A 15870-nucleotide genomic window follows, 5' to 3' on the forward strand; every position below is an offset into this window, starting at 1 on the left:
TCCGTATTTCACATTTTAGACAATATTACACCATATTAACGTAACCAAACGTAATGAACCCCAACCTAGTCATGGATATAGTAGATCATAACACTAATTACGTAGTTGTTCTGAACTATTACCCCCTAAGCGAATTCCCCCCCCCCCCCGCAAGGCCAGTTTGCAGCAAAATGCTTCATGCCGAGCCAAACCAAGATTATAATAATTAAATAATAATTATAAATAATATAATATTGTTATAGGATAACAATGCACAATACATTACGGCAAGATTAGATAGTCAAAAGATATCGCCAGAATGAGAAAATCTGAGCTTGCCTAGTTAGTACTTCAGTCAGGTCTGTCGTAATCACTTCTCTGTCTATATCTATATCTATATCCCTCTATCTCTCTCTCTCACTCTAACTCAACCCAAGATCCCATTTTCTAATCTTGAATCCATGTCATAAGTACTAAGGCAATGAATTTTTAACTTTGCTAATATATAGCTTAAAAAAAAAGTAAATCAGGCAATATCCTGTCTGAGTGCGTTCAATACGTCAGCCCCACTAAACGCACAACTTTTATTTTTCTGCCATATTTACGTTACTAGTTATAACAACGTTAATGTTAAGAAACGTTGATATTTTGCTCTAAAACGCAAGTCACAGCTTCGTGTCGTTCACTGTGGACCATACAAGCAACAGTCTGTTGGACCAAGTAGTCTCAAGTCTTCCCTGGCCTCGGGGAGCAGAACAACTCCAGAGACCCTCTTCAGGTAAGATCCAGGCAAGATCCAGCATCGAAAATCGAGTCTATACAAGATCCTTAAAAAAACGACATATCAACGAATCTTTCCCGCGAGTAACGAACACTTGTCCAACGTTCAGTCAAGGGAAAAAATACAAATTATTAACGGCAGAAAAAATCATTGGATGGATAACGATGACCTTGCAAGCCCAGATATGCCGGGGGCAGCCCCGGTGTTCTCCGAGGCACTGGAGAACAGCGTGAACACTGTGTTCTCTGCAGCACAGGACTCCGTGCTCGCTCCCCCTTCAACGCTAGCCAAACATCTGAACTACAATATATATATATATATATATATATATATATATATATATATATATATATATATATATATATATATATATATATATATATATACACGAGGGCTTTAATATTTGATAGAATCGGCAAAGTATTCAAAATATCGGAGGGTAGGAGGCACTTCAAAGCACTACCTCTACTCTCCTCTCTACTCTACCTCTACTCTCTGAAACAGTCGAGAGATTTATTAATATATACATGGACATACCCGAGGAGCAGGCTCATATACGCCACAAAAAGCAAGAAATATAGTGTAGAATGGGGGGAAATATATCGATACACAGCAGAGGAACTCAAGAGTATTGTTGAAACAATTTTTAAAATTTCGGGGCCGTTGGGGGAGGCTCTTTGGGGAGTCCTCCCCTCCCCGTGGGGGAGCTCTGCCCCCCCGTGGTGGTCAGTGAATGTGATTCGCTGACAAATAATTCCAGCCAGTCAACTATCCCCCAGGAAACACCTGCCTCAGGCCAGTACAACACTGGGAACATCTGTCAAATGTTTACACCACGGGTAAAGTGTTAGCAACTTGGCACACTATTGCTTTCTGTGGCAACACACACACACGCGCGTGCAACACTACTGCGTCCAGGAGGTTCAGGGGGTGGGGGGGGGAGTGTTGGTAGCAAGGTGTTGCTGCTTCGTCCCTGTCAACACTGTCCCCCGAAGGTCACGGTTTGAACGGTACTTGTCTGATTCTCGTCCCGACACACACACAAACGCACACATAAACAAATACACACACAAATAGGTGAGTACACACACACACACACACACACACACAACACACACACACACACAACACACACAACACACACAACACACACAACACACACAACACACACAACACACACAACACACACAACACACACAACACACACAACACACACAACACACACAACACACACAACACACACACAACACACACAACACACACACAACACACACACACACAACACACACACAACACACACACACACACACACACAACACACACACACACACAACACACACACACACACAACACACACACACACAACACACACACACACAACACACACACAACACACACACACACAACACACACACACACCAAAGAACTCCTCCACCGCCACTGTTGCAAGCGGAACAAAGTAGACTAAGAAAATGTCCAACCCAACATAGTACCCAATTATAAATGTAAATACTAGATCAACGAGAGAAATTATTCACGGCACTGAACCAACGATGAAAGGCGGAACTTAAGAGCCGCAGCTCGACTCTCCACGAGTCGTAAACTAGGATAGTGCAGCTAGGGGAGTACCCAGTGTGGCCAGCGAGTGTGGTACCCAGTCGAGTCTACACCTCCGTGTGGTAAGGTCGACCTTACAGTCTGCTGTACCCCCTCACAGGGATACAGCTACAGTGATAAGTGACATTCTGAGTGACGGTTACAGTCAGTTATACACATACCGGGGTACAGGCGCACGTGCTTAGTGTGGTACAGACGCACACCCACAGTAACGCATCGTTACAGCAGCCGAGATACAGCCTGGCTGATAGATTCAGAGGTGGAAATAGACAACTGTATTGTCTATTTCGCTCTTCAAGTGTTATGAAGTGGCAAAGTGTTGGCACTGGCGGTACACTTGAAATATAGTTATACAGTAGACTTTCCAGTACCTTGGTATACACAGTCCAGTACCCTGGTACACACAGTCCAGTACCTTGGTATACACAGTCCAGTACCCTGGTATACACAGTCCAGAGCCCAATAGATTCAGCAACCTGTACACCAGTTGAGAGGCGGGACCAAAGAGCCAGAGCTCAACCCCAGCAAACACAATTAGGCGAGTACAAACGGGGGGGGGGGCTGACGGCTGAATGGACGGAACTCTAATTTTAGTTCTAAGGGTCCGGGTTCGATCCCCGGCGGAGGCGGAAACAAATGGGCAGAGTTTCATTCACCACGATGCCCCCTGTTCACCTAGCAGTAAATTAGGTACCTGGGAGTTAGACAGCTGTCACGGGCTGCTTCCTGGGGGTGGAGGCCTGGTCGAGGACCGGGTCGCGGGGACACTAAAGCCCCGAAATCATCTCCAGATAACCTCAAGATAACCTTCTCCAGGATGCAACCCACAACAGTACCCTGACTCCAGGGGTACCTATCTGCCTGCTAGGTGAACAGTCATATTAGGTGAAAGGAAACATGTCTCCCCCCAAGATCCTTGAGTGAGTCGAGAACGAAGACCACTGTGCCACAGTCATGTACTGAAGAGTGGGTTAGAGTCAGTAATGTTAATAACATGGGTTAAACAAGGTTACAGTGACTGTGACGCTGCCTTAGTGCTCCCTCTGTACCCCTAACTGACTGCTACAGTGATGATGTAGTTGTGTACTTTAGAATTATACATAAAAAAATAGGACTTTTTGAAATTGGGAAATGGGGACCTTCCAATTGCGTGAAAGCGCCTTTATTTTAAAAATACATTATATGGCCGCAGCGTATTTTGACGGCGTGACTGAGGGGGCGGACAATCAAAAGGCTTAACATAGGCCACACAGTTTTTAATTCTAATTTTATACGAGTGGCGTTGCAAAACACACAATAAAGCCATTGATATGATACATAAATTGTGGGCGGCGTGTTGCGAAGCAAACATGGTGCAAGATCACACTCTTTGGCTGCAACCTTGGGGGCAAGGCCGCCCCCCCTCCCCCCCCCCCCCAGTCTGGCGAGGGACTAAAATAGTCTACAGGGGCTGAGGTCACGCGCTGGCCCAACAAAGATCCTTTACCGCTAGAAGCCACTCTACAAGACATTGGGACCGATTAAAAGTTCTAAATCTGCATTCTCTAGAGCGCAGGAGAGATACATAATCATCTACACGTGGAATTAAGAGGGACTGGTTCCAAATCTGAACACAGATTACATCACATGAGACCAGAAGGCATGGCAGGATGTGCAGAATACCCCCTGTTGCAGAGCAAAGGTGCAACAGGTACTCTGAGAGAGAACTATCATCATCAGAGGCCGAGACTGTTCAACATGCTTCCACTACACATAAGGGACATAACTGGCCGACCCCTCACAGTGTTCAAGAGAGAACTATCAACATCAGAGGCCCGAGACTGCTCAACACGCTTCCACTACACATAAGGGACATAACTGGCCGACCCCTCACAGTGTTCAAGAGAGAACTATCAACATCAGAGGCCCGAGACTGTTCAACACGCTTCCACTACACATAATGGGCATAACTGGCCGACCCCTCACAGTGTTCAAGAGAGAACTATCAACATCAGAGGCCCGAGACTGTTCAACACGCTTCCACTACACATAAGGGACATAACTGGCCGACCCCTCACAGTGTTCAAGAGAGAACTATCAACATCAGAGGCCCGAGACTGTTCAACACGCTTCCACTACACATAAGGGGCATAACTGGCCGACCCCTCACAGTGTTCAAGAGAGAACTTGACAAACACCTCCATAGGATACCTGATCAACCAGGCTGTGATTCATACGTCAGGCTGCGAGCAGCCGCGTCCAACAGCCTGGTTGACCAGACGACCAACCGGTAGACCTGGTTGGAGACAGGGCCTCGGGGCCATTGATCCCCGGAGCCCCCAAAAGGTAGCCACAAGGTAGGAAGGTGGCCCACTCGCCCCCTGGTTTGCTGCCCCGTTGTCGCACCCGTTGCCTCAATATAATTCTTCTGACACTCAAATTCTTCGTCGAATCTGGCCTAAAATTTGTAGATAGAGACAACTTGCCCAACTTCTTAAGATTGCAACTTCGGCTCATTTGCATGTCTAGCTTCCAGTTGTGTCGTCTTGTCCTACTTTTTCTCAACTTGTCCCCCCCTTACGTATTCTCCTCAGTATCTTGAATGTTGTGATCATATCCCCTCTGTTCCCTCTTCTAGGGTTGTGAGACTTAGTTCCATTAGCCCTCTAAGGCTTTATGCTTCACAAGGTGAGGATTCCATGCCGGTGCTGCATATTCCAGTATTGGTCTAACAGATGGTATGTAGATTGTCTGGAAAATGTCCTGATTTAGGTTTCTAAATGATGTTCTTTTATTTGCCAGCGTCCCATATGCTGCCGATGTTATCGTGTTGGTGTGTACCGCCACAGTGTTAGGTGCTGTGATGCTATCCACTCCCAACACTTATTTTAGATTCGCTTAGTTGCCTTCACCCTTATGGTGAGGATGCCTCCTGATCTCATCTCTCTCTCTCTCTCTCTCTCTCTCTCTCTCTCTCTCTCTCTCTCTCTCTCTCTCTTTCGATCTCATCTTCACCTTACACTTGTTGGGATTGAATTCCAGCAACCATTTGCTGGATTTCTCATGGAGTTTACCAAGGTCCTCTTGTAGCTTCCTGCAGGTCTCTGTTTTACATTCCTCGTGAGCTTTATGTCATCTGCAAACAGAGACATGTACGAACTCTCTTGGGGGGTAGATCATTCACATAAATTGGAAAACAGCAGCAGTTCCAGGGCTGAGCCTTGTGGGACCTTCCCAGTTTGAAACTTCCTCTGACTGTCTGACTGACTGTTTCGTGTCCTTGAGGTACTCCCTTACCCAGTTCAGTGTCACCCCCAGTTATCCCAGCCTGCTTCTCCATCTTGTAAACCAGTTTTATCCATGAGGAACAGTGCCAAATGCTCATTCATGTTGTTTAACATCGACAAATGCAAGACCTTGCATGTGGGCCATTGCAATCCCCCGCCACCACTACCTAATAACATTCCATTACAGCAGATTGACGAATAAAAAGACCTTCAGGTTATCTTGAGATGATTTCGGGGCTTTAGTGTACCTGCGGCCCGGTCCTCGACCAGGCCTCCACCCTCAGGAAGTAGCGCATGACAGCTGACTAACACCCAGGTACCTATTTTACTGCTAGGTAACAGGGGCATAGGACGAAAGAAACTCTGCCCATTGTTTCTCGCCGGCGCCCGGGATCGAACCCGGGACCACAGGATCACAAGTCTAGTGTGCTGTCCGCTCGGCTCACCTTGAAGTAAAAAAAAATCCACCATTCACTGAAGGTTGCACACCATTAATGGTAGAAGCAGCTGTTAGAAAGCCAATCAAACCCTTGGAATAGTCAAGCGTTCATTTGACTAAGGAAAAGAAGGTAGTGACTCCACTCTGGTGCGCCCCCATTTGGATTATTGTATCCAAACATGGAGACCTCATCTTCAGGAGGACACAGCCGCTCTGGAGAAGGTGCAACACCGAGCAACAAAAATCATTCTAGTACCAAGTGATCTCTCGTATCAGGAACAGTTAAGGGCCTACTCTACACTACAATCCAGGCATGACAGGGCGGATCTCGTCGAAACTTTTAAATATTGAACAATTTGGAGGATGTTGATCCGGAATTTCTTCAAGAGATCAGATGTAACAAGGAGTATATAGTGAACACTATTTAGTAATTTCACTAGTAAATTAAGTATTAAAGTAAGTAATTAAGTATTTCACTAGTAAATAGTGAACACTAGTTACAATCTATACAACATTTGAGAGACAAGCGAGCTTAACAACTCACAATGTAGGACTGAGAACAGATACCTTTTCACCCACAGAGTTATTAACCCATGGAACCGCCTACCCGCAGAAGCCATAAATGCTAAGACTGTTTAATTGTTGCCGCCGGAGGCGCCTAGTTTATCATGTACCCCTGTGCACAACTCATCCTGTGAGCGGTAGCTCAAAAAAGTGGTACAAAAGATCTTTCACAGACCTCAACGGAGATTATGCCACTAACAATTTATTCTATCCTTCACATCTTATAATCTCAGCAAGTTAGAGATTTTTTTCTATTTTTCTATATTTTTCTATTCAATTGCTATATATTTACACTTAATCATTAAACATTAATGGCTGAGTTTATCGGTAATACATAATTGTTTCAGCTATGGAGATATTCCAGGTTCATAGGGATGTTGAAATTTTGAAAATCCAACTGGAAATTTGAACCGGGAGATAATTTCACTTTTCACTGTAGCCTCTGTTCAACCCAACAGTGAAATGGGGACTTGGTTGTAAAAACGATTCTTTACGGGGGTCGTATACCACGGAACACAGGATTATGGACCTGCTTGAAACGCTACGCGTACTAGCGGCTGTACAAGAATATAACTCTTTGTATATATAAATGAAAAAAAATTAAATTAGAGGACGCTAATTGGGTTGATCGCTTGTGCGTCTGGCAGCGTGCGACTGGCGGTGCAAATATCGTACTCGTGGCAACAACAAAAATAATAGATCTTTATTTCCCATTTTCTTTTAATGGCACAGTTTTGAACAGTTGATTCCGGCACCCGACTTACACAAGCGAATATTAGTTTTTTTTCAGGAATATTTGTATTATTATAATGTGATGGTAAAACAGCATTATACACAACCTAATGAGGTCCTGTACCAGACATAATACGATCATATACCACATGATATACCATATAATATGAATTATACCAGTACTTTGTATAAATAAATGATAAATATATTCTTACAAATGAACCTGGTGGCCAGGGACGCCATGCCAGTCCCTAATTGTTAATGGAGGGATGGGCCCTCTGCCCCTGATCATTGTGGGGGAGGGGGGGAGGGCCCACCCCCCTACTCCAGGGCGAGGGGGGGCCTCACCCTCCTACTCCAGGGCGAGGGGGGCCCACACCCCCTACTCCAGGGCGAGGGGGGCCCACACCCCCTACTCCAGGGCGAAGGAAGGGGGGTCACTCCTGACCAAGGGGCAAAAACACGTGTCCAAAAGGGGGGAAGATGGGGCAGGGGGTCCATGAAGCACCACGTGTCCTAACACCTTCACATTTACAGGACGCCATGTTGTCGTGGGGGTGGTGGAGGGGCGGCGGGCTGGTGGTGCTCCTGCTGGTGGTGGCCACAACTCCACAACACGCCCACGCTACGCCCACAATATCAGGTGAGTTAGAGAGAGGTTGTGGGCGGGGGCGGGATATGTAAGAGGGGGGGGGGGAGACGAGTGACGTTTGCGTATGTATTTATGTATGTAGGTTAGCATTGTGTATGATGTGTATGTATTTATATATGTAGGTTAGCATTTTAAAAGCACTACAATCACCTTGTGTGGTTGTTCAGTAAGTGACTGAACTATATGTCAGACAGATCTCTAGCCCTGTCTATAGGGGACAGAGACATATATATATATATATATATATATATATATATATATATATATATATATATATATATATATATATATATATATATATATATATATATATATATATATATATGCTGGTTAGTATTGTATCTGTGGCCACGTCGGTGGTAGACGATAATAACAATGAATACACCCAACCTTCAACACCCTCCCCCCCCCCTCACCACCACACCCTCCCCCCCCTCACCACCACACCCTCCCCCCCCTCACCACCACACCCTCCTCCTCACCACCGTAGACAGGAATACTGTGACTACTACACCACCCTCACCACCGTAGACAGGAATACTGTGACTACACCACCATAGACAGGTAAAGGGGCTAGAGAACAGGAAGAGTACGGGAAGGTTACATAGCCATCAGAATACTACTTCCGCAAATGTTATTTTTCAGGTTGTTTAAGATTTAGCTACTGGGACCAAAACGTTCCAAGTAGCACGGGTTATGGTGAGCCCGTAGTGGACTTGCCTGGCACAGGAGCGGGGCTGTAACTGATATGTATTTTTCAGGCGATAGTCAAGCATTAATACCTGGAGAAGGAGAGGTGGTGGAGGGCGAGCAGGTGGAGGGCCAACATGTTGAGGGCGAGCAGGTGGAGGGCGAGGCGGTGGAGGGCGAGCAGCAGGAAGGATTGTTCTCACGCTGGAAGCGCCTCAAGGACGAGTTGCTGGCCTTCAAAGGCCACCACCCCGAGGACGACCCCTCCGCCCATCAGAGACGCAAGAGGACACTCTTCCCAGTGAGTACCGGTAACAGTTAACACGTTAAAAAGGCAACGTTTTAGCCCACATTCAAAGCACCGTTATATCGACGTTTCTTGAACACTGTCCTTCACAGGTTAGGCTTCTTGAGGTTATCTTGAGATGATTTCGGGGCTTTAGTGTCCCCGCGGCCCGGTCCTCGACCAGGCCTCCACCCCCAGAAAGCAGCCCGTGACAGCTGACTTAAACCCAGGTACCTATTTACTGCTAGGTAACAGGGGCATAGAGTGAAAGATCCTATGCCCATTGTTTCTCGCCGGCGCCTGGGATCGAACCCAGGACCACAGGATCACAAGTCCAGCGTGCTGTCCGCTTCCTGCGTGACGGGAGATGTCTCCCGTGAGGGCATACACGTTACTCCCTGAGCTATGTCGGCGGAGTAGAAATAGCCTAAGCTACTCTCTATCCCTTTGAGATGTATTTCTTTCTTGTCTCAATAAACATGAGCTATGTAGTCGTACTGGCTTAGCCGTGTCTCCCGGTATTTACTTTATCTCTTGGGCGTCGAGTGATGGATCCGAGCGTTCCTTCCCGAGCGTAACATCAATGTTAGTTATAAACCTAAGATATAAACCCACACTTGTGTATTTGTGAATTTTATATAAGGAATTTACACCAAGTGTGGGTTTTTATTTTGTGTTGTTAAGTCTGTGAGAAGACATTAGCCATTACTTATCAATGTCCTTGTCGTCGTCCTCTTACTCCTGAGCTACGTGGGGGAGGGGGGGGGGTGCTCTTGGGCGCCCGTACCTGGTGGAAAGGACACATCCAGGTCTTAGGTCGAGGCGTTGCAGGGAAAGAATCTATTAGTGAGGTCAGGGAAGGTGAAGTGAGGTGCGTCTCCTGGTCGCCAACACTGGATCTTAGCGGCGGCAAGGAAGCGCACAGAGCAAGAATGGAGTTCATTTGGTATGTTTTCCATGTGAACGCCCAAGTCAAATGGGCCAATTTTGGCATAGCGAGGACGTGACTACCCCCGCGTTAAAACCTGATGACAGACCTTGACAGCTGGTCTGTGGAAGACCATTGACCTTGACAGCTGGGGGTGGAAGAGAGCAGCTGTCGTTCTGACCTGCGGCTGCAACCCGGACGCCTTCACCAGGGTTCCCAGTGTCCAGCAGACAGTGGCGGGCTTCCAGTACTGAAAGCCTCGAGCGCCCTACTCAAGGCTCGGGGACTTCCAAAAGAGGCACTGACCCGTTGCTGGTTTGATGCGAAAAGATAACAATATCCGCTGTTGATTCCTTTACAGACTGTACCAAGGAGAGACAGTAGGATGGTGGGTTTCACGTCCCTCTCTGGCAGGCAGAATCCCTGTTTAATAGGCAGTTTGTCGTCACTGCTTTATGAACGAGGCATTGACCAGCACCTTTATTATCCAACAGTACCATTGTGCACACCGGGAGAGGCATTATATTAAAACAAAAATCCACCTTATTAATATTTTCAGAGCATTTAGCAAGTTATTATTTAAAGGCTGCAGGAATCTGATGAGACTGAAGTTCATTATTTAGTAGAAATGCTTTAATTATTTATTATTATTTCCTATTATTGTGTCAATGGATTTGTGTGTGGTGGTGACCTTTGACCCCTGGGTTGACCTCGGCAGGCCGGATACAGCGGGTGCTCGTGCTCCGACCTGGCAGCCCTGGCCGCCCAGATCGCCATCTTCGAGGAGGACGTGAAGCAGGTGGCGGAGATGGAGAACAAGCTCACCCTCATAGCCACCTCCATCAAGCAACTGGGAGCTTGGGTCGACTCAGGTCAGATGAAAACCTTTCTTCCATCCATAAAAATGGTTGCAGCTTTGCCTTTGTTACCTTTGGCACGGTGTTTACACATACTCACAACCTGTTTACATTAACTGGTTCTTTACACCCTCCCCCCCCCTCTCTCTGTCCAACCACTTGGGCTGGACGGTAGAGCGACGGTCTCGCTTCATGTAGGCCGGCGTTCAATTCCCGACCGTCCAAGTGCTTGGGCGCTATTCCTTTCCCCCCGTCCCATCCCAAATCTTAATCCTGACCCCTTCCCAGTGCTATATAGTCGTAACGGTTTGGCGTCTTCTGATAATTCCCTCTTCCCGCCCCCCCCCCCCCCCCCTCTATCTCTCTCACTATCTCACCCTCTCTCTCTCTCTCTCTCTCTCTCTCTCTCTCTCTCTCTCTCTCTCTCTCTCTCTCTCTCTCTCTCTCTCTCTCTCTCTCTCTCACTATCTCACCCTCTCTCTCTCTCTCTCACTATCTCACCCTCTCTCTCTCTCTCTCACTATCTCACCCTCTCTCTCTCTCTCTCACTATCTCACCCTCTCTCTCTCTCTCTCTCACTATCTCACCCTCTCTCTCTCTCTCTCTCTCACTATCTCACCCTCTCTCTCTCTCTCTCTCTCTCTCTCTCTCTCTCTCTCTCTCTCTCTCTCTCTCTCTCTCTCTCTCTCTCTCTCTCTCTCTCTCTCTCTCTCTCTCTCTCTCTCTCCCTCCCCTTCCGTATTTCCCACCTCTCCTTTCATCTTTGCAGCCATCAATCAAATCAGTCTTCCTCCTCCACCTCCAGTTCTTCAGAGTTTTGAGAGTCTGAAGAGTTGTCCAAGTTTGAGAAGTTTATGAATGCTCGGGCGGTCTGGCGTTGAGGTCCCTCTCCTCACTCTCCCTAATGCTCTCACACAGACCCCCCCCCAAAATTGCCCACGCTACCCCCCACGCTCCCCCCTCAATGCCCACGCTCCCCCCTCAATGCCCACGCTCCCCCCTCAATGCCCACGCTCCCCCCTCAATGCCCACGCTCCCCCCTCAATGCCCACGCTCCCCCCTCAATGCCCACGCTCCCCCCCTCAATGCCCACGCTCCCCCCCTCAATGCCCACGCTCCCCCCCCTCATTGCCCACGCTCCCCCCCTCATTGCCCACGCTCCCCCCTCATTGCCCACGCTCCCCCCTCAATCCCCACGCTCCCCCATTTGCAAGTTCAACTGAAATCGGCCGCTTGTGGGCCGTCGAAGACGTAGTCAATTATAGTAACAAGGGGCCAGATTCACGAAGCAGTTACGCAAGCTCTTACGAACGTGTTCATCTTTCCTCAATCTTTGACGGCTTCGGTTACATTTATTAAACAGTTTACAAGCATGAAAACTTGCCATTCAACTGTTGTTATTGTTATAAACAGCCTCCTGGTGCTTCGGAGCTCATTAACTGTTTAATAATTGTAAACAAAGCCGCCAAAGATTGAGAAAAGATGTACAGGTTCGTAAGTGCTTGCGTAACTGCTTTGTGAATCTGGCCCAAAATTCGTCCCCCACCAGCCCCGGACCGCCCGAATAATGAAGAAAAACACAACTAGAGGCTAGAAAGGTGGGGCCCAAGAGCTAAAATAGTCACAAATAGGTCCATCGACATGCCCTAGCTTGCGCCTCCCCCACATATGGAACCTGTTTACATCTTTACTCAGTCACGGCGGCTTTGTTTACATCTTTACTCAGTCACGGCGGCTTTGTTTACATCTTTACTCAGTCACGGCGGCTTCGTTTACATCTTTGCTCAGTCACGGCGGCTTTGTTTACATCTTTGCTCAGTCACGGCGGCTTTGTTTACATCTTTGCTCAGTCATAGCGGCTTTGTTTACATCTTTGCTCAGTCACGGCGGCTTTGTTTACATCTTTGCTCAGTCACGGCGGCTTTGTTTACATCTTTGCTCAGTCATAGCGGCTTTGTTTACATCTTTGCTCAGTCATGGCGGCTTTGTTTACATCTTTGCTCAGAGCGGCTTTGTTTACATCTTTGCTCAGTCATGGCGGCTTTGTTTACATCTTTGCTCAGTCATGGCGGCTTTGTTTACAATTTCAGTTTATGAGCTTCGAAGCACTATGATGTGTTTATAATAACCTTGACTTTCGAAATGTTTCGAAACTCTTAGGCTTTCTAGTAAATATAAAGAGGTACAATAACGGAAAGATGTAAAGGTTTCGCAAGCGGCGGGGTAAATGGGTCTTGGCCCCCTCACAGGGGTTGTGACCCGTGAGTGGGAGCCTTGAGCATCTAGCATGACCTTGTGTGTGTGTGTGTGTGTGTGTGTGTGTGTGTGTGTGTGTGTGTGTGTGTGTGTGTGTGTGTGTGTGTGTGTGTGTGTGTGTGTGAGTGAGTGTACGCACCTAATTGTACTTAGCTAATTGTGCTTGCGGGGGTTGAGCTTTGTCTTTTTTTTCACACCCCACACACACCCCAGGAAGCAGCCCGTGACAGCTGACTAACTCCCGGGTACCTATTTACTGCTAGATAGCGGGGGCATTCAGGGTGAAAGAAACTTTGCCCATTTGTTTCTGCCTCGTGCGGGAATCGAACCCACGCCACAGAATTACGAGTCCTGCGAGCTATCCACCAGGCTACGAGGCCCCTCAATGTGCGTGCGTGCGTGCGTGTGTGCGTGTGTGTGTGTAATTACCTAAGTGTAGTTACAGGATGAGAGCTACGCTCGTGGTGTCCCGTCTTCCCAGCACTCTTTGTCATATAACGCTTTGAAACTACTGACGGTCTTGGCCTCCACCACCTTCTCACTTAACTTGTTCCAACCGTCTACCACTCTGTTTGCGAAAGTGAATTTTCTTATATTTCTTCGGCATTTGTGTTTAGCTAGTTTAAATCTATGACCTCTTGTTCTTAAAGTGCCAGGTCTCGGGAACTCTTCCCTATCGATTTTATCAATTCCTGTTACTATTTTGTATGTAGTGATCATATCACCTTTTTATTCTGTCTTCTAGTTTTGGCATATTTAATGCCTCTAACCTCTCCTCGTAGCTCTTGCCCTTCAGTTCTGGGAGCCACTTAGTAGCATGTCTTTGCACCTTTTCCAGTTTGTTGATGTGCTTCTTAAGATATGGGCACCACACAACAGCTGCATATTCTAGCTTTGGCCTAACAAAAGTCATGAACAATTTCTTTAGTATATCGCCATCCATGTATTCAAATGCAATTCTGAAGTTAGAAAGCATAGCATAGGCTCCTTGCACAATATTCTTTATGTGGTCCTCAGGTGATAGTTTTCTATCTAGAACCACTCCTAGATCTCTTTCTTTATCAGAATTCTTTAAAGATTTCTCACATAAAAAATAGGTTGTGTGAGGTCTATGTTCTCCTATTCCACATTCCATAACATGGCATTTATTAACATTTAATTCCATTTGCCAAGTGGTGCTCCATATACTTATTTTATCCAGGTCATCTTGAAGGGCATGACAATCATCTAAGTTTCTTATCCTTCCTATTATCTTAGCATCATCAGCAAACATGTTCATATAATTCTGGTGTGTGTGTGTGTGTGTGTGTGTGTGTGTGTGTGTGTGTGTGTGTGTGTGTGTGTGTGTGTGTGTGTGTGTGTGTGTGTGTGTGTGTGTGTGTGTGTGGAACTGGACGTGTTCGTGTCTAAAGTAATTGTTTATTATTTGCCGGCATGGAAACTGACTGCTCATTTGTTTTTACAGGTGTGAAGGGCCCCACCGGGCCCGAGGGCCCCCCAGGGCACCCAGGGCTACCGGGGCCCCCCGGGGAGACAGGGGACGAGGGCAGCAGCACCTCCAGGAGCCGCCAGGGGGTCCCTGGACCCCCTGGCTACCCGGGACCCCCGGGCCCGAGCGGTCCCAAGGGTGCCACAGGCGACTGTATCAAAGGCAACAAGGGTACAAGAGGCAGGAAGGGCGACCCTGGGTTGGAGATTCCAGGCAGGAGGGGGGCCCCCGGGCCCCCAGGAGTCAGGGGGGACCCCGCCCCGAATCTCGCCACCCTTAGTGACGAAGCGAAAACGCAGTAACACCCGAAGAAAAATTGCCAAGCACAACACAGCCTAACACGGCCTAACCTAACCTTGCGTAGCCTAGAATAATGTTATTGAGGGTTTTGACACTGAAGACGAACTTTGGGTGAAGAGAACTGGACGGGGCCCAACCACGCGCCGTCTCAAGGACGGGGGCCAACCACGCGCCGTCTCAAGGACGGGGGCCAACCACGCGCCGTCTCAAGGACGGGGGCCAACCACGCGCCGTCTCAAGGACGGGGGCCAACCACGCGCCGTCTCAAGGACGGGGGCCAACCACGCGCCGTCTCAAGGACGGGGGCCAACCAGGCGCCGTCTCAAGGACCTCCACCAATGAGCCTAACAACAGCAGATCACCAGGATGATAACTACGTCTAGGTTAGGTTGGTTGAGCCCGGGGAGGCGTGCTTGAAGACGGCTCCAGACACACAATTTGGGCGGCCAAGCACACCCACCAATCACCGCTCATCATGTCCATACGCTCTTAGAGTACGCTAAATTAACGGCCACTCCCCCCCTACCCCCATCTGTGTATTCCCACGTATATATATACACTCAACGCTGAGGTTAACAAATACACTAGTGTCTTTGTTTTCCAGTTTAAACAACACGCCATCTTGGCTACACTCCCTCTCTCCCTCCCACCCCTCGGGCTTACTAGCCGCTGTAACCTTTCCAAAAGGCAACTTTCTGCCTCTCCACATCCCTCACAGAACCTTCCAAGTACCACCCAGGTATACAGTGCTTCTTGAGCTATACCCACCTCAGAACCTCCCCCAGCCACCATACAGACCTTCCTCCCCCTCCCCCCTCTCCCTCCCTCCCTGGCAACTACAGACCTCCCTGAAACCATCCGCGGAAGAGCATCAGCATACCTATAGCATACTAGTTACTTTTAGTATCCCTGCTTGAGCAAATGCCAAAGGTTTTGCAGAACCTCTAAATTCTTCATTGAAACAGATTTTACTACAATAAACTTTCGCAAAAATCTCTGCACAATTTTTTTTCCGTCACCCCAAACCTTCCAGG

At 47.8% G+C, this 15870-nt stretch overlaps 1 protein-coding gene across 1 annotated transcript; it reads left to right on the forward strand.

Moving 5' to 3' along the window:
* The first annotated feature begins 2400 nt into the window (after nucleotides 1–2400).
* Nucleotides 2401–15831, forward strand: LOC123767908 (uncharacterized). The gene is made up of 5 exons (XM_045758014.2): nucleotides 2401–2439; nucleotides 7916–8021; nucleotides 8792–9021; nucleotides 10653–10806; nucleotides 14513–15831. The coding sequence occupies exons 2-5, from the start codon at nucleotides 7922–7924 to the stop codon at nucleotides 14836–14838; spliced, it is 810 nt and encodes a 269-aa protein (XP_045613970.2). The 5' UTR covers nucleotides 2401–2439; nucleotides 7916–7921; the 3' UTR covers nucleotides 14839–15831.
* The last annotated feature ends 39 nt before the right edge of the window (nucleotides 15832–15870 follow it).

The sequence above is a fragment of the Procambarus clarkii genome, chromosome 58 (assembly GCF_040958095.1).
Source record: "Procambarus clarkii isolate CNS0578487 chromosome 58, FALCON_Pclarkii_2.0, whole genome shotgun sequence".
Lineage (NCBI taxonomy): Eukaryota > Metazoa > Arthropoda > Malacostraca > Decapoda > Cambaridae > Procambarus > Procambarus clarkii.

What these genes read in the sequence shown, in the direction of transcription:
- LOC123767908 (XM_045758014.2), top strand. Translation starts at nt 7,922, where the DNA reads ATGTTGTCGTGGGGGTGGTGGAGGGGCGGCGGGCTGGTGGTGCTCCTG. An exon ending in CGCTACGCCCACAATATCAG is followed by an intron (nt 8,022 to 8,791) that starts GTGAGTTAGAGA and finishes TGTATTTTTCAG; the next exon opens with GCGATAGTCAAGCATTAATA. An exon ending in GGGAGCTTGGGTCGACTCAG is followed by an intron (nt 10,807 to 14,512) that starts GTCAGATGAAAA and finishes TTGTTTTTACAG; the next exon opens with GTGTGAAGGGCCCCACCGGG.